This window comes from Notothenia rossii, assembly GCF_949606895.1.
Source record: "Notothenia rossii genome assembly, chromosome: 8".
Classification (NCBI taxonomy): Eukaryota; Metazoa; Chordata; class Actinopteri; order Perciformes; family Nototheniidae; genus Notothenia; species Notothenia rossii.
The window spans coordinates 70,573,960-70,593,177 of record NC_136906.1 but is presented as its reverse complement, the minus strand read 5'-3'; the positions used below and the strand labels follow the sequence as shown (position 1 = coordinate 70,593,177).

General features: G+C 41.1%; 1 protein-coding gene and 1 long non-coding RNA gene across 2 annotated transcripts in view; one reads left to right on the top strand and one right to left on the bottom strand.

Moving 5' to 3' along the window:
- Positions 1-17,004, top strand: part of LOC307017136 — a 65,539-nt gene extending 48,535 nt beyond the window's left edge. The window contains exon 3 of the long non-coding RNA XR_013802036.1: positions 16,938-17,004. This is a non-coding gene — a long non-coding RNA (uncharacterized lncRNA). The remainder of the gene's footprint in view (positions 1-16,937) is intronic.
- apobb.1 (apolipoprotein Bb, tandem duplicate 1) lies at positions 1,378-18,832 on the bottom strand. Its single transcript, XM_079646644.1, has 29 exons — positions 18,634-18,832; positions 17,659-17,691; positions 17,421-17,533; positions 17,168-17,313; positions 16,911-17,058; positions 16,630-16,782; positions 16,351-16,475; positions 16,150-16,235; positions 15,595-16,039; positions 15,350-15,464; positions 15,121-15,267; positions 14,821-15,032; positions 14,496-14,691; positions 14,222-14,401; positions 13,901-14,104; positions 13,633-13,800; positions 13,329-13,534; positions 12,909-13,091; positions 12,687-12,817; positions 12,386-12,596; positions 12,125-12,297; positions 10,257-10,417; positions 10,061-10,170; positions 9,600-9,973; positions 3,336-9,359; positions 3,135-3,246; positions 3,018-3,041; positions 2,703-2,889; positions 1,378-2,610 (listed from the first exon to the last, which is right to left on the bottom strand). The coding sequence occupies exons 1-29, from the start codon at positions 18,686-18,688 to the stop codon at positions 1,615-1,617; spliced, it is 11,418 nt and encodes a 3,805-aa protein (XP_079502770.1). The 5' UTR covers positions 18,689-18,832; the 3' UTR covers positions 1,378-1,614.
- Between the last annotated feature and the right edge of the window lie 386 nt (positions 18,833-19,218).

Genomic DNA, 19,218 nt, shown 5'->3' with positions numbered 1-19,218 from the left:
GAAAATTCTCAACAAATGGCCTATTATTGTTTTTACATTGCGTTTACATTGTCAATTGTGTTTGTTGATTTGTGAAGCCCTCTGAGACAAATATGATTTGTGATATTGGGCTATATAAATAAACTTGAATTGAATTACTTGTAGAATATTGTCATGTAAAATAAGGCATTAATAAGTGTTTTATAATTACTAATAAAGAGCCAATATACTGCTAATATGCATGTTAATGAACAACTAGTTGATGGTGAATTTGTTTACCTTAAAAGTGTTACTGAAGTTTATTTTTAGTGTCAGAAAACATTTAAACGTTAAGAGTTATAGTTGTTTCTATACAATTTGTGATGTAGCTTTGTTTATGTTATTTGATATTTTGGTCTGTTTTGATTTGGCTGGTGTTGTGTTGAAGAGGATTTCTGGTGCCTGTTAGGTTGTCCAGACAGAGTTTCATGACCAGCTGGCTGAGGATACATTTCTCTGGATTTAGCTTTATGCACATTATGTCTGCCTGATGGTATGGGGGTTATTGTAATTCATGCTTTTGTAAGAGGTGAAAGAGGTAGGATATTTACTGTATTTGGTCAAATGTTGGTAATAATCCAATATGGTATTAAGTCAAATAATTGTGATCTTTGATAAATCTAAAGTATTTTATTCTTAGTATTGCAAAACGTTTCCCCCAGGTTTCTATTTTTTTTTTTTTACAGATACCACTGTAATTATTTAGGTTGTTTATAAATACAGTTTTATTAATAAGTTCAGTTATATGTAATGTTTGAGTGTAGGTAGCTCAGAACTTTTGATCATGTAATTTAAGATGCTGTCAAATTTAAACTTTCAGGAATTGGATGTTGTTCATTAGCTTTTCCCTCCTTGCTCTGTCATTGAGATATCTTATTATGTATTACTCGTACTAATTATGATATGATTATTGTACAATACTAGACGTTTTTATGTATTGTTCTTTGGAATATTGTTTTATAATTCAATAAGATAATAATTTGAAATACTGCTGTTTCAAAACAATAGTCCAATAGATCTTGCTCTTGTTTAGTTTTGATTACTAAACTTTTGCCAGAAATTGTTTTACTTAAAAGATGATTTATTTTAAAGACTTTGTTCCCAGTGTCTTGTTATTGTGTTTTAGTAATGGTTATTTGGGTCCCAATGTTTCTCATTTGATAAACTTCTTTGAGTATTTCTTGTATTGTTGTAATAATTGTCAAACTATTGTTACTATCTGATTGAATCAGCTTATTGGTCAGCCTTGCAGAAACTCAGTTTTCAGCCAAAACAAAAAATCAAGTCTAGAATCATGATGCTAAAATATTCAGTGAGATTAATTTCAATTCACAAAACAAGCAATCAGACATTTACAGATTGGATTAATGTTTTTTATTTATGTTTTTCACTCTTTGCAGGAAGGAAGGTTTCAGTAAAATGTTACATTTTCAATGTTGTACACATAAAACCATCCAACTTAAAATGAAAAACAGGTGTAACTGTTGAACTCATTGTTATAAATATGGTTAACGAGTACATTTTCCATACATGGAACACTTTTTGAACAGATGATAGTGTTTCATATGGACTTAGGACTCAGTATATGAGGGTTCCTCAATGCTTAAAGGGAAATGGAAGGTCAACCTCAAGCCTTCCTTCACTAACTTTTATGTACGCTTGAGCGTCCGCTGAAGCTTGCTGCAGGAAACCATTAACAGTGTTATTGAACTGGTCCACTACATGAACAAACATGTCGATAATGTACTCAACTGAGTGGTTGAGCTGCTCAATATTTAAGGCAGAGATGTGGTCAACAACATTCTTTAAGGCTGTGACAAAGTTGACATAAGGGACATTGATGTAGATGAATACTGCATCTAAATAGTCAGACTTGACAGAGTCAACAAACTCCTGAGATTTCTCAACAATAGCCTTAAGGGTCTCACCAATCTTCTCTAGCATTGTGTCAACACTCTCCATATGTTTCACAAAGTCCACCAGTTCGTCAAAGATGGTCTTGAAAGTTGTTTTAACCTGATCCAGGATCTGGCCTCCAGTGATCACATCACCAACTGGCATGCGCATTTTCACACTGCTGATCTGCTCAACAAAGGCATTAAAGGAGACCTCAATGTTTTCATAGATAATCTGGAGGGTAGAATCTAGCATAGCAGCAATGCTGCTGGTCAGCTTCTTGAGGACTTCAGGGAGGGTGGTCATCTCATCAGACCCAGGCAGTTGGAACTGGGTTTCCCTCAAGACCTTGACGACAGCATCAATAAATACCTGGACAGTCTTCTGGTACTGGACAATGATGTTCCTGAAGAAGATTGACAGCTGGCTCATTTGTGAGTCATAGTTGATTGCAGCTTCATAGGCCTCAGTGATGCGGTTAACAACAGAGTTCCTTAACTCTTCCATGTTGCTTGTGATCTGGTACTTGTCAGCAAACATAGTGAATGCAGAGATGATGGAAGGGATTCTGGTCTTGAGTTCAGAGAGTACGACTTTGGGTGCCTCCATGTTGTAGGCGATCTGCAGGTTCATCTTATCAGCGTCCATTGAGGATGATTTGATAACTAGGACTTCGACATCATCCTCCGGGGCAGACTGTTTAATGGAAGGAAATTACATATTTTAGCTATGTTTTAAATGTTGGCATTCATTTTCCATGTCAAAAAGGTAATGTTAATGATACTCACAGGATAACGACCATAGACTCTTGCACTCATCTGAGATGGGACTCTGCCATTGAACTGAATGCCCATGAACCCGCTTGAAGGGGTAGATACCGATGCACTGATGCCATCTTTGCCAGCAGCGTAACGAAGGTTAGCATCAGTGAATGTAGGACTTGTGATGTCCACGTTCAGGGTGTGGTGAGAGTCACTGAAAGATAGATAAAGCATTTCAAATAAAAAGCCACCATTTATTTTTGACCTGGTATCATGAAAACAATCAATCTGATTTATACACATTGGAAAGAAGAAGAAAAAAACTGTAGACTGAATATTTACCTGTCATCAGCCTGGCGCTTTCTCCTAAAATGTGAAGAAAATGAGTAAAATGCTTTAAACCTTGAATATCAGCAGTAGCTATTCCAAATATTTTGTGAAACAAAGACAACATTTTACCTCAAGGCTTGGGTAATGGCATGATTTACATCAATTTTCATGTCAGCTTGTGTCAGGACAACTTTGCTGACCATGTTCAGAGCTTCATTTTCAAAGTTGACAGTAGTAGAACCTAGTGAATTACATATTTTGTTATTTGGAGCTCAACAATGTTTGAAACACAAAACAGATACAAGTAATGAGGAATTTAAATCAACTCACCATCCATGTCATAGTCCAACAGCACAATGACAGAGGTGGCAGATGACTTTAGGGTGGCTTTGAAGACAGGACCATCACCCTCTACTTCAGCTGCCATGTTTGTGGTGTACAGTGGGCTCACAAATTTGCCATTGGTAGAGATCTTCTGCTTGGCGGCTGTCACCTCAGCAACAGTTTTCCCAAAGATGGTGAGGTCCCCCAGGGTGTTTGGCTGAGACACATCAATCTCAATATCAGCAGTCAAGGAAGAAGCTGGGGCAAGATCAATGGTAGCCTGGACTGCATGCTTCCCATTGGTGCTAAAACTGAGCAAGTTTGCCTCGTTGTTGCCAGTATACTTCAGCACTGCATATACACGAGTCAGGGAGGCTTCAACTGCAAGATTCTCATTTACATCCATTTCAATGACTTTGTTGGTACCTTGGTTGAGCTTAGCATCAGCAATAATCTTGGAGGTGGAGCGTAAACCATCATTATTCAGATACAAATTGAAGTCATTATCCAAGACTCCCAAAAGTAGATAGTTCTCAAGCACTGTGCCATCCATGTTGGCCTTGTTAGTTGACTCCATGGAAACTTCCAAAAAGCTTCCCTCCAGCTTCAGACTATGGTCTACCTCTGCCTTTCCAACAGCCTTGATCAGAGGGAGGTTGAAATCACCTGTCATCCTGAAGGTGGAGACAGCATTGGTTTTGGTGTCTGCAACCAAATGTTGGTTTGCCTCAAGGTTGAGTATTGGCAGGGCAATCTTTACAACAGTAGACACAGAGACAGCTGTTTCAGAAGTCTCAGTACTCATGCTGATGGTGCTGTCATGGGTGCTTTCAATGTGAGCATTTTCAAGGGACAGGGAATTGGCCAACTTGATTCCTCTCCTGGTAGTCAGACTGGTGGTTCCATCGAGTTTGGCTTGAAGACCCTCAAACACAGAGGCTGTGGTAGCTCCCAGACGGAACACAAGATCTTCTTCAGCATAAAGTCCAGCATTAACATTCAGATTTAAAATGGCAGACTTGACGGATAGCTCTGTGATCAGGTTACCAACAGAGGGAATCTGGATCAGACCCATCATATCAACAAGGGGGGCAGCCTCACTTTTATGGTAAACAATCTTGGCATCCACATCCAAAGTTTGCTCAGTTGTAGTCAAAATGTTGTTCAATCCAGTCTGCTCATACACATTCAGATCAGTGATTTCTGGTGTACGGAAGTCAACGAATGGCAGGTCAAACTCAGGAAGGCTGATGGGGGATGACAGGAAGTCAAGATTGGCCTCACTTTCCATGGCAACAAAGATCCCAGCCTCATGTGGATTATTGTCAACAGTGTAGTTGTAGGATATTTTGTACTGATTAAGACGAGCCAGAGCTACTGTGTTAATCTTTTGGTTGTTAGGTTTTAAGGTGGCTGAGTAATCATTCTGCAGATCTATCTTAGCAATCAGACTTTCAAAAATGTTGACCTTGGCATTTCCTTTGTTTTGGAAATCAAAGATGAGCTCAACAGGACGGACTTCAATGTTGATTCCATTGGACAGGACTCCACTGATTTCGCCATACAGTTCTGTGTCATGGTTTGCTTTCAGCTCAGCCTTCAAATCATAAAGGTTTACATGTCCAGATGCCACCATCAGACTGTTCTTGATGATTGGTGCCTCTGCCTCATTGCGGACATTAAACTTGAAGAAGGAAAGGGTGCCAGATTCAGCAGTGATTTGCTGTTTCATTTTTAAGATGGTAGAGTCTGTGTCACCGGAGAAAGTTAGAGTGACAGTGCTGGGATTGATTGTCAGTTGCAAGTTGCTCTTGTGGGTGCCCTCATTAGCATTGATTTTACCAGTTCCTGAATTGTCCATTGTTAGAGTGAGGGTTAAGCCATCTTGGCGGGCAACTGCTTTCTGGGTAACTGTTGCTTCACTCATTACCCTGACAATTGGGAGGTCCACAACATGATTGTAAGTTGTATCGAGAGATGCAGACATTCCTTCTTCCATAGCAATAAAGGCTGTGTTCATAAAGTCAGCTGTGTAAGGTGTAGTGATCACCTTAATTGTAGTTTTACCCTGGGCCTGGGCTGATTGGCCATAGAGAGTTACAGATGCCTGATGTTCAACTCCAAGATTAACATGGCTGAACTTAAGGGTCTCTGCAAGGACAACACGACTCATTTTTGGGAGTGCCAAACGAGCAGTGGAGTCTAGTTTGTAATTAAGAATTTCAAAACTTGGAGATGTGGCAAGGGAAGTAAGGAATCCAGTGAATTGAGGTGTCATTTCACTCTCAGTGGAGTTCTGGAACTCAGCAGAAGTCTTGACGGTGTAGATGGGAGTTTGGAATTTGATCTCACCATAGAGTTTACCGAAGCATGGGACCATAATCTGAGTTGGAATGGTTGGCAATGTGATCTCAGGAACCTGGAGAGATTTAACAAGCTTTTCTACAGGAACCTGTGGAATGGTAGGGAATGAGATCTCAGAAAGGCTGATTTCCGGGAAGGACATCTCAGGCATGGAAGGAAGGTAGTTCATGGTCAGGTCTCCAAAGAAAGCATCCACATCAATCATTTTGATCTCAAAGTTTCCAATGAATTCAATAAGTTCAATGATTCTCTGCTTGATGTCCTCAAAGGAAATAGTGGTTGCTTGTACGTTATAAAGTCCCAGGATAGTGAATTCCGGGATGTCAAGCTGTGTTGGGATTTCAAACTGTCCAAGTTTATCCATGCTGAGCATTACAGAGGGCACAACAAGATCAGTGAGAGGAAGGGTGAAGGTTGGAATATTCAACTCAGCTTTCTTAAGTTCAACAATGAGTCCCTCAACGATCTGCTGAATCTCATTGATGATTTTTTGTTCAGGTGCCATGTTCTTAATCATCTCAACCATACTGGTTAACACCTCAGTGACCTTGGTGATGGCCCTAGTGTAGTATTTGCTCACAAAGTCCAGATAATTGGTAATCGCAGCATTGACATTCAGATTTGTAATTTCTTCTTTAATGAACTCAGCCAAGGGCTTAATGATGTCCAGCACAAACTTATCAATTACATCTTTAATGGATTTAATCATTTCTGCAACTTTGATCTCTCTCAGGCTTTCCATAAATCCTCTGAATGATGAAAGAACAAGGTTGACAAAGTCTCTTGTTGCTTCAAGTTTCTGGGGGATTTCAAGAGCACCGATCAGCTCATTGATGTAAACAGTATACTCAGCAATAACGCGATTGGCATGATCCACAAAGTCATTATACTCCAATGACCTGAGCTTTTGCACAATATTTTCAATATGCATATTCAGCTGTTGAATGATATCCTCAACCTGAGTTGTTTTCAAGTAGTTGATGGCATCCTGGAAGACTTGCACAAGTTTGGTAGGAATGTTTGCGTCCTTCACCTTGTTGACTACAACACTGATTGTTTCCTCAATTTTCAACTGATGGATGAACTCAACAGCCTTTTCCAAGACAGCCTGGACCTTTTTGTCAACCTCAAACTTTACAATCAGCTCCCTCATCTTAGCATAGAAATGGTTGATCTTTCCTAGGATGTCAAGATCCTGAATCATTTCCTTAACGGAAAATATAATTTCATTGAAAATCTCAGTAGGAATCCGACTCACAAGTGCATCAATGTAAGCTTTGAATTCGATTGATGAAATGTAATCCTTCAGCTCAACAACACATTTTTGCATGTCGAAGGTCTCAATCATTTGTTTCACTTCACTCATGATTGTCTGTAGTTTAGCCTTGACTTCATATTTGGAATCCAAATCCTGAAGGAATGAGATGCTACTGCCCGTGAGTTTTTCCAAGTCGATCTGCTGGATCAGCTCCCTCATGGTATCAATCAGATGCAAAACCATTGCCTGGATGTCATACTCCTCATTAATGGCATGCAGCTGTTCCTGGATCTTCTGGATGAGGGTCTCGGGCAGATTGCCACTAACAATAATGTCTTTCAACATACCAGCAAAGTGGTGGATGTAAACTGACAGATCAGCCAGAAGATTCTCAACAGTAACCTTCAGGTTTGTCAAAGAGGCTTCCACGTCCTCCATGGAGATGACATATTCTTGGGTTAAATCATCAAAATACTGCTTCATCTGAGTGACCTTTCCTTCTACATTTAGTTGAGAAACAAAGTCACTTACATACTGGGGAAGAGCCTCAAGTTTAGCCTTTATCTCCTCATTGTTGATGTAGCCTTGCAGTGCCTCTGCCACATGCACAACAATAACCTTGACACTTTCCAAGAATGCAGGGAGAGTTTCAATTAAAGGAAACAGAATTATTTGACATTCTGTGATCTTGTCATACTTGAGGAAGGAAGAGATGGTGAATTCCTGGTTCTCTGTGGACTCTGCATTGAACACGTTTGAAAGGAAAGTGCCAGAAACTTCAATTCCAGTTCTCTCAGCAGTGTTGTAAACACTCATGTCCTGGTTAAAAGCGTGTTCATTCAATTTAGACTTCATTCTAAAACTGGTCTTCTGCTCTTGGGGTGACAGAACGGTATCCATCTTGTTGTCTAATGTGGTCTCAAGAGCAAAACCGTTATCTAGCTGCTGGTTTACTGATGCTCTGCATTCATGTGAGCTAGCAAAAGTCAGGGGTTGTGCTTTAAGGAGGAACTTGCCATAGAGCTGGGCACTATGCTTTCCATACATGGTCATGTCTCCATCAGCATTGAAGATTGCATCAAGGTTGAAATCAAAAGGAACAATGCTGCAACGGATGGTGTGATCAAAGCGGAATGGCTGTGAGTTGAAGCGAGCATCGTTGGTAATCCTTGCAGCAAGACCGACAACCTCAAGCTCGGTGTTGTGGCTCATGTGAGCTCCAAAAAGTTTTCCAATGGTGCTGCACTTTGCATTAGCTGTCATATCAGCATAGTTGACCTGATAGGTGTGCTTGATCTCTTCCTCACCATAGATGGCTTTCAGGTTTCCAGTCAGATCCATCTTGTAAAGCTCTGCTTGCAGCTGGGCCTCATTAATGAAGTTGGCAGCCAGAACTTTCAGGTTGTTATTAACATTTGCAGAGGCAGTATATGGTTTCAGGTTGATGGTGATATCATGAGTGTAAGATGCATACTCACTGGCAGCAGCTTCAGCCTTTGAGTTGAAGTCAAGGCTAGAAAGAGTAATGGTCAAAGTGTTGGCATTATCAACCTTGATGTCACGTATGGCAGCCTTGTTGTCGATGGATAGAGTAGCCGTTGAAGCATCAAGCCCAGCATTGAAGGTGTTTTCCAGGGACAGGGGGCTCTGGAGGGTATTTGTTCCACTTGTGGTCAAACCATCCTTGTTCATTTTAAGAGTAGCCTTATGGGTAGCCTCATTCTCAAGGAGCTTTATGGTGGCATCGCTATTCACAGCCAGACCATTGACATCAAGGGAGGCAGTCAGCAGGGAGTAAACACGGTTTTCAGTGTGGTCACCATTTGTCTCCATTCTCATTACAACTTCACCAGCACCAGCAGAGGCTTCAGCTTGGTTGTGGATCTTCATGCCAAGAACAACAGCATTTGCATCACATTTCAGTGACAGCTTGCTGTCTTTGAAGGAAAGCTCAGCAACATGGGTCAAGTGGTCTTCAAAGGCATTGGTGTTAGACACAACTGAGAGTTCACCATTGGCAAGCGTTGCTGCAATTGTATTCTGGGCCTTGACAAGTGTGGAGTCAAGCTGAACCGTAGAATCGATCTTTGCTTCATGCCTGAATGGGAAGATATCAAATGACTGGGTTGAAATGGTCTTGCCATACACTGGTCCAGCAGTGAAGTCTCCCTTAAAGTCGCTATGAGCAGAGATTTCTTCAGCGTTCATTTCTGTTGTGCCATCGTGGCCTAGGATGAAATGAACACCAAGTGGGCTTTTGGCTTCAATCTTGCTGCTTGATTTCAGGTTAAGTTTGTCTGTGAAGGTTGCAACTTCAGTGATAACAACAGTGGCTTCAAGGAATTTATGAGCCAAAGAGCTTTCCAAATGGGCCTTGATGGAATCAGTAGTGGCCAACACTCCAGAGCCTAAATAAAACACAAAAGTAAAAAAGATGATTTAAAGATGAATAGCTATTGATTATTTAATTAGAGAACATTGTAACTAAAATCTAGAACTTTTTTCTTTGTATACATCATTGGAAGTTGAAGACTAACTGAACACTCCTCAAGCAAGAGTAAACAGCACTTACCGGTAATTGTAATGTCGAGTTAATGATAGCCATATAACAAATTTAAAAATCATGAATGACATTCACTTTTAATTACCTGTCATCGTAATTGAGAGGATGTCAACTGGGGAGGTTCCTCTCACATCAAACTTAGCAGAGTAGCTTGGTGTATCAACAATATCTTTGCCTGCAGCCATTGAGGCCTCCATTTCATAGAGGTTGCTTTTCATCAAAGTTGAAATCTCAGCTTTGCCAAAAAGAGGAATGGACAGAGTAAGGCTTTCAGGAACAACAAGCTCTGGGATGGGAATTTCCATGGACACAATCTCGAGTCCAAACTGGGGTAGTGACACGCTCGGTGTGGTCAAGGCTGGTGGGAAGTTAAGTTCTTCTGTTGACTTTCCTCCAAGAGGGAGTGGGATAGCAATGATGAAGTGCTCATTGTTGAAGTGGTAGACAGCCTTTCCCTCGCTGTTATAAAGAAAAACGTAAAGTGCATAAATGTTTTGGGAAAAAACGATAATTTAAACATTTACCTTGTAGTTTTTCCACACTTACGTCTTGAGGAACAGTTTCTCTGGCAGGGAAATCTCAGGCATATCAGGCACTCTGAAGTCCTTAATGTAATGGAATTCATCAGCATGCTTTTCCATGTAGTTGTTTGTTTCCTAAAAAAGTGACAATCAGTGTTTTATTCATGACCAACCATTTAACATATAACAATATAAATAAGTGTTAAATCCGAGATTCATACCTCTGCAAATTTATTGAAGATCTGACGGACTTTCATTTCAGTCTGCCCAACCTGCATGTCAAGAAGTTGGTTGCCATACATATCTACCATATCAGCAATTGGCAAGCTGGTTGTCTCAGTGTTCACATCAGACTTGAACTCAACCTCAAACTTGCTGGCATCTGTAAAAATAGAGAACAATATATTACATCCAGAGAAATTAGGAAATATTTCTCTTAACACTATCAGATGTGGCTACATTTTCTTGTCTAAAACACTTGAACGCGCTGTCTTTAAACAACTCTCCTGTTATCTCCATCAGAACAACCTTCTGGATCCGCACCAGTCTGGTTTCAAGGCAGGTCACTCAACAGAAACTGCTCTCCTTGCTGTCTCTGACGAACTGCACACTGCTAAAGCAGCCTCCCTCTCCTCTGTCATCATCCTTCTGGACCTGTCTGCTGCATTCGACACGGTGAACCATCGGATCCTCCTTCGCACTCTCCAAGAACTTGGAGTTTCAGGCACTGCACTTTCCCTCCTCACCTCATACCTCAACGACCGCACCTACAGGGTTACTTGGAGAGGGTCCGAGTCTGACCCTTGTCAATTAACTACAGGGGTCCCTCAGGGCTCGGTTCTTGGTCCCCTCCTCTTCTCCCTGTACACAAACTCGCTCGGGTCTGTCATTAGCCCGCATGGTTTTTCATACCACTGCTACGCTGACGACACCCAACTAATTCTGTCCTTTCCCCGCTCAGAGACCCAGGTCGTCGCACGCATCTCTGCTTGCCTAGCAGACATCTCTCGGTGGATGTCTGCTCATCACCTCAAGCTCAACCTTGACAAGACTGAACTGCTCTTCCTTCCGGGAAAAGATTGTCCCACTCTTGACCTAACAATCAACATCGGCACCTCTGTTGTTTCCCCGACTCAGACTGCAAGGAATCTGGGTGTGGTCCTAGATAACAAACTGTCCTTCACTGCAAACATCGCTGCTACAACCCGCTGCTGCAGATACACGCTTTACAACATCAGGAGGATACGTCCCCAGCTGACCCAGACATCAGCGCAGATTCTGGTCCAGGCTCTCGTCATCTCACGCCTAGACTACTGCAACTCCCTCCTGGCTGGTCTACCTGCATGTGCCATCCGACCTCTGCAGCTCATCCAGAATGCAGCGGCTCGTCTGGTCTTCAACCTTCCCAAATTCTCCCACACCACACCGCTCCTCCGCTCCCTTCACTGGCTTCCAGTAACTGCTAGAATCCACTTCAAGACACTGGTACTTGCGTACCATGCTGCGAATGGATCTGGCCCGTCCTACATCCAGGACATGGTTAAACCGTACACCCCAGCACGTGCACTCCGCTCTGCATCAGCCAAACAGCTCGCTGCACCCGCACTGCGAGGGGGACCCAAGTTCCCGTCAGCAAAAACACGTGGGTTTGCTATCCTGGCTCCAAAATGGTGGAATGAGCTCCCCATTGTAATCAGGACAGCAGATAGCTTACACATCTTCCGACGCAAACTGAAATCTCATCTCTTTAGACTCCACTTCGAGCGATAGAATTACTAACAAAGCACTTATATACTAATAAAGGGCTGGCTTTCTAAATGCCAGTTGAGTAGCACTTGAAATGTTTGGCTCTATGAAACCTGATGTACTTATATGATTCTGTTTTCTTAAAGGTTGTATCTTCCTGGTCGAATGCACTTATTGTAAGTCGCTTTGGATAAAAGCGTCAGCTAAATGCAATGTAATGTAATGTAATGTAATGTAATTTAGGATGTGAAACTGGTTTATATGCTACTTTCTAAGAAGTAAATCACTTTCAACATGTCTTATGTCATAGTCTGAAAAAAGGGCCCTTTGAAAGTAACATTACCATATTTCATTGCGATTTTCTGCTCAGATGTGGCAGCCATAACCTTGATTTCACTTTCAAGTTCCAACTCCAATTCCTCATCACGTTTCATGTTAGCTGTGAAAGTGGCATCAGCATTGATTGAGGGGACAAGAAGTTGGACTTGCAGCATAGCCTCCTTCATCTCTTTCAAACTGAAAGAAAGGACACAGAGTTAGCTTAATCTCAAGGATGAGGGTGAAATATATGTTATTTTATGAGCATTTATGTTACTTTTCTTACTTGGCACGGCCAACCAGTGAGAGCTGAGGGATGTGCTTGTTTATGAGGTCAAGAGAAATGGAGTGAGTTCCTTTGCCCTTGGTGTTTCCATCGACAACGCCCAGCCTGAGTCCTGCCTCCACATCGTAGTCTGGGATCTGGATGTCAGCTGTGATGACATTCTTTCTCCTGTTATATTTCATGATCGCTCTGGCCTCAGTGGGCTCTGCACCTGATGTTGAAAAACCAAAAGCACTTAATGTGGGTTTTTTCAAATTGAGTTATTGATAAGCCCTAAACATCCTTCAATATTTGCCCCTACCTTCAGCCCTCAGAACAAACTTCACAGAGTCAACCTTCTGCCGTCCCTCTTCTCCCTCTCTCAGAAGCTCGTAGGCAATGGTGGCTGTGTACTCAGTGACTTCACCAGTGGGGTGGAGCTCCACAGCAAATCTTTTTAGATGATTCAGTTAATTAATCAATGTTGTTAGGTAACGCAAACAAAAGAGAATTATGTGCCGGTGGTTTAGAAAGTCTTGCTTACTTGCTGTCTCCTGTGATGGGGAAGAAGGGGGCTGTCTCGTGAGAGAAAGCATCGGTGTACTGAAGCTCAGTGCAGTATTTCATTCCAGCAAAGAAGGGAGTGCACTCGCTAACATCAACCTTGTCCATCACCATGGGGGGGATGGTCTTCACCTCTGATCCAGTCACTGCCACCAAGGTGTTTCTATATGTTGGGGGTAGATAAGTTAGAATAAAACTTAGAAAACAAGAAATTGAAGATCCCTCTCATTATTCTAATAAAGCCATTATTACAGACACAAAAAAAGAGTTGCACTTAAGCTACAAATACAGCTGTTTTCCATCTTGTTAAACAATATTGTCCCCTTTAAAATGTTGTACATACAGGTATACATATTGTTGCTGCTTTCCAAGCAGAGTTGCAGAGTTTCCTGTTACTTACGTCATTTTGATGAGCTTTGTAGGACGTGTTGGAGCAGGGATGGTCAGCTTCACATTGTCACTTTCCATGGAGATCTTTGCACTAAGCCCACTTTCGTGGAAAATGTTGGTGTGCATCTCTAAACCAGAGTTGATATATTCAGGGATGTGGGAGCCAATCTCTGATACAAACTCAATGCCGGCGGAGGGCATAAAGGTCACTTCGCTCTGTGTGGGCAAATAGGAGAAAGGAGAAGACCTTTGGTGATCAGGTTTATCATAGAAATATATACTCGTGTCATTATAACACATTTATGAATAATTACCATGTCACGGGCAATCTGAAGACCACCCTTGATGCCTGGGGTGAAAGTTCCAGACATTGTAATCCTCAGGGGCACACCAGTGGCAGTCGGCAGGAAGAATTCATTATCCATGAATATGTAGTGGGCAAAGATTGTGTTGTCAGCCTTGGTCATCAGTGCCTTCATGATCTGTGGCAAATAGAAATACACATTAGACATTTTAATAATTAGCAAGGAACTTACAATGAATGCATTGTTTCTACTATGCTCTTTAAAGAAATGTCCTTACATCAGTTGGGAACATTTTGAACATGCTGTCAACCATCATGGCAGCAGAGTAGGCCAGCTCCTCCATTTCATTGCTCTTCAGATATCCCAGCTCATTACCCAACAGCCTCAGGTAAACCATCGCCTCGGGAGACTGTGCTGTCTTCATTTCATGTACAAGTTTGTTGAGGTTGCGTCCAATCTCCCTCATCAGGTTCTTTGATGCCTAAACAGAAAAGTCCATACTATATTACTTAATTCATTGCAGTTGGTATAAATCCAAAGAAATGATTACTAATAACATCTTTTATACTTTTGATACCAAAACTATTTTTCTAAATACCTGTCTCTTCTGCCTGTCCTTCTTCAGAGCAGGGAGCATGTTCTGCAAGATCTCATTGAGTCTGAGTGGCATGTTTTCAGAGACAAAGTACATTGTCTCCAGGGCAGTGTCGGGGAAGAATCCATTCTTTCCAAACAGGGCTTCCACAGTTGGCTCAAATCCATTGCCCTCCATACCAACCTGTAAGGGTGAAGAACATTATGACATGACACACTTACAGACCTCAGAACATTGTGTTCCTAGTTTATGGAAAAACACAGCTCAAAAGGTTTACCTCCATCATGTCGATGTCATAGCCGAATGCCTTCAGAGTCATTTCAAGCATGACCTCCTTGGGTAAGTAGCTGCTACCCTCAAAGAACATGTTGCCTTCCACAGATCCAATCTTGTAGTTGCGAGAGAACTTGGTGGGGTCCATAGGTGCCCCGACCTCATTGCCCTGAAGTGCATCAAGGATCTTCTGTCTCAGTCTGAAGGACAGAAAACAAATATTATAGTTAAATATCTGATAATGATAAAAATGGGAAATGTACTAACCATGTTGTACAACAACAAATGTATGACATTTGAATATAAATCTGAAACTGCTTTTCACTTACTCTTGGGTTGCTGGCTCAGTTGAGGACAAAATGTTGGTAATGTGGGAGATCACAAAGCTCTTGACTTGTTGGTCCTGCTCAATGGGCAGGGCATCAGCCAGCTGGGCCAGTTCAGTGGGCTGGGGGTCTTTCATCAGTACCAGATATGCAGCAATACGCTTTTGCATTGGGCTTGCGCCGTCCAAAAGCACTTGCATGAGAATCTCTCTGCCCTGTGAAAGATAGACATCAATATAATTAGTAAAAGGTAGAAATAACTTTTTAGACGTTTTGTCAAACCTTTGAATGAATTTGACTTGCCTCCTCTGGGACGGGAGTCAGTCTGAAGGCCTGGATGGCAGCCTGCTGCACAGCCAGGGAAGCAGCAGGTTGGTTCACACACTGGATCACAGCAGATCTGAGTGCAGGACCAGCAGCTCCCATAGCTGCTGCCATGTTTCCAATAACCTGAAATCAAAGGACATAATAGTTTTGTGCTCATTGGTGTTTTATGTTATTTTACTTTTTATTTGTAGCAAATGTTACCCACTCTCAATGTCATGAAAGTGTTGTCCTTGTCACCAGAACAGTCACCCAACTGGGAACCCATGAACTCGGCAACAGCGAAAATCTCAGGGATCAGTTTGCCTTCAGCTTTGTAAAACCTGGTCAAAAACAAAATACATCATATTATAATTCAAAGCTTGCTTCTCCTAATAATCAAAAGAGGGAACATGTTTGCTGAAACATTATTCAGTGATTGAATACAGAATAAAGGGGGTTAACTTCACTCACCTCTTTACAACATTGCTCAGGGCGTACATGATGGGCTTGCTGGGCTTGTATTTGGCCATCTCGAGCATGTCATTGATCAGGAGGGCAGAGGGATTGGACACCAGTCCCATAGCAAAAACACCAGCATCAACCTCGAGTGAGGAGGTGTCAAAGGTCCTGAAGATCTGCATGATGGCACTGCTGCACTCAGGGGTTCCACACTGGGCCAAAACCTGGTAGGTCAGGGCACTGGACACTTCAAGAGCCTCTGGAATGGCGGGACTCAGGGTCTCGGTCTTCATTCCACGGACCATACTGACAAGCCCGTGGAAGAGGTGGGCCCTCTTTTCACCTTCAGTCTCGGGCAGAGAGGCCAGTTCTCTCAGGAGGTTCAGACCTGCATCTTTATCCTGGATAGCACTCTTGTCCTCAACAGCGTCCATGTGAAGACCTTTCACAATGCCACCTGTGAAACAATAACAACATAGTTATAATGTTACCGTTAGCTTCTTTGAAAGGTTTTTTGAATCAATCAAATGTATTTTTGAAAGAATACACATTAAACAAAGGACTTACTGTGGTCAAAGACTCTTTCATTGCTAGGAGAGACCTGAACCAGAGTCAGTTCTTGCTTTCCAACATTGGTAATTCCATGTTCTCCACTGGTGAAAGAAAATCACATGCTTAACAATACTGTTGACCTCTTGTACAAGACATATCAGTATGTCACTTATATGACAAAACACTTTTAAGAGTTCGGTATGAGGTTAAACTTACTTGTGAGAGAAGGGAATGAGGATGTGGTTTTCAATGCATGAGCCAGAGGTCATGTGTTTGTTCTCATTGTCAAACTTGTAGTTGCAGGCCTGTGAGCTTCTGACCAGCTGGGCAAGAGGATAGTGCTGAAAAAGAAATCATATTAATGCAGTGAATTAATCAAAGTTAAGTTGAATAGTATCCTCCCACATACCACTTCAATTAAATATACTTAATTCATGAATTTAATTGATTACCTGAAAGGTTCATGTTGCTACCTCAGCTAATTGGATATCTTACCATGCCAGAGATAAGTGCCAGTGGGCTGGTGTGGTCTCTCAGTGGGACAAATTTGTCACATCTGGACAGGTCCCTGTTGAGGCTGATGTCAGTTGCGATGTCCTCTCTTGCGTTGACTGTGGATTGGGTCTTGCACTTGCCATGGATGGTGGGCTGAAATAGATGATTAGAGAATTGTTGTATGTACTACAGGCAGTTTTTTTAATAGTAAATACAAACATGATATAATTTTGAAGTATACTAAAATATGCAAAATTCAAAGCTTTCTTTCATGAATGTACCATGTTTTTGTTCTTGTCTTCTTCCAGCAGAGGCACAGCCAGGGCGGAAATGATTCCCCTCTTGATGTTCAGGATAGTAATTGTCTCCCCTTCCTCGGGGTACAGTTTGACATCGTAAACTCCCTCAACCACAACCTTCAGAGGATACCTAAAACAAAATACATGATATTAAGATTAATAACCCTTGAATAAGCTGAATTGTGATTAATGTTTGAATGAAAATAATCTTTGATAGGGATTTTCAAGAAGTGACATACTTCTCCATTTCAGCAGCAAAGGCATCAGAAGTGGCTGCAGGAGCGAACACAGGGTTGCCCTCTGTGTCCATATCGACCACCTCACTCAGGCTACAGCCAGTGGTGCGGACGATGTAACTGCAAGACTGGGGTACTTCAACTGAAACCTGTGAAAAATTGTATACGTTTATTTTTATCTCACCCTCTGAGAAATGTATAGAAAGACAATAATCGGATGACTAAACAGATGATTGTGAAAAGATGTTTCTCGTACCGTGCATGAGCCCTTAGGTCCATTCCTGAGCTGTGAGGCTCCGTTGATGGCATTCAAAGATTCAGCTTCATATCGGTATTCATACGTGTGGAGGGTCTTGTACCTTTGGGCCACTACAAGAGAAGACAATTTTAAGAATTGATTTTGTAAGCAAAAGCCATCTTATTGCTTCCATAAAACTACTATTAATTTGTGGACTGGATGTATTCGAGTCAAGGAAACGTCTGGTGCAACTTACATAGGCAGGTAGGTTGGTCTTCTTCTTGGGCAACTATTAAGAAAAAAGTCAGATTGTTTATAGTTTAGAAATTCAAATGCAATTACAAATAATCAGATTGATTTGAACATAAAAACATTACATAGTAGAAACTACATAAATCCATAGTTAGTCTTCCATACTTATAACAGTGTTCACTTTTTGAAAGATAATCATTTTTAAAGTGTATTATAACATGCTTTAAACTATTCCAGTGGTGAAATAATTCATCACATTACACATTACAAGTTCCGCTCAGACTGAAAGAAAATATTCTTCCTCCTCTCCCAAGATTGGCAGAGGTCAGAGGTAATTTTCCTAAAAGTAACCCCCTTTACAAGAGAGTAAAACAGTAGAACTAATTCTCTAACTCGCCCAACAACAATATGTTTTTAGTAAAAGACACTTTCAGAAGTCTATTCCAAAACCAAAACATTTAACATTTACCATGTATACTGTTGGATATTTATACTGATTAGCATATACAAGCACAATTAAAAGCTACAAGATTCTCTACAGTGATTTTTCTCTAAAAATGTACTGCTTTATTTGCCTGTGATTTACTACTAATCTCCATTTCCACCAACCTTAAGCAATAATGTTCAGCATAATCTGCAGACTAGTGTTCAGTAAATCAACAACACATTAAACAGCCTTGGCTAAAGTAACAATTTTTTCAGTTTACAATAAGATATTAAGATTTTTGACCAATTTTATAGAAAATGTATTACCATTATTCACCAGGGATAACTGAAGTGAAGTTATCACATTTTTGTGTGCTTAAAGGCATTCTACTTTTGAGCATGCAGCTTTTGCATCTATCGAAAGCTGTGTTCTCACATAGTTTTAACAGTGCTGTCTCAATTATTTCTGTTAGGATTATTATCCACATGCACTTATACTAAGTAATTTTCAAAGATATATACAAAGTTTGAGTGTTTTCCAAGAAGTACTTACAAGCCAAGGCAGCTGTGCTGAGGATCAGCAATAGGCAGAGCTTTGTATCCCCCATGATGGGTTCGGTGAAGCTCTCTCCCTTAGTTAGAGCGAGTACTCGGTCGAGACTGATTCTTCTGCTCGAGCGTGGGACTTTTATACCTCAGCTGGGGTCTGTCAGGAGACTGGGAGAGACAGATAGTGCTTTGAACGCTCAAAGTCCACCCAACCCTCCTGTGTGGAGGGACAAAGGCAAAAGTTGAAAAGATACCCATTGCTCAAAGCACTCAATTTAGTTTAATCTTAAAAACTTGCTCTTGTAAGAGCATTAAAAAAGCATTTTTCTGATATATTAAAATGCGCAAAGGACTAGATTAAATATTTGTATTGATAAAGCACATTAAGCGTAGCCTTAAAAAAAATACTAATTAATTAAAAAAAAAATTAACTATATGAAATGTAAATGAGCTATCCATGAAAATGAGTTGTGTCACAATGATTACAGTTCTCAGTCACCTCTAGGTCCATTTCCTTGTCCACTTGTCGATAAAAGCAAGACTTGCAGTAGGTTTAGTTATTATATATACATTATTTTAATTGTATTAT

Coding starts and splice junctions, on each gene's coding strand:
- apobb.1 (XM_079646644.1), bottom strand. CDS start 18,688: ATGGGGGATACAAAGCTCTGCCTATTGCTGATCCTCAGCACAGCTGCC. Junction 16,476..16,629: donor TGGCACTTATCTCTGGCATG/GTAAGATATCCA, acceptor TTTCTTTTTCAG/CACTATCCTCTTGCCCAGCT. Junction 10,171..10,256: donor TCTTCAATAAATTTGCAGAG/GTATGAATCTCG, acceptor TCACTTTTTTAG/GAAACAAACAACTACATGGA.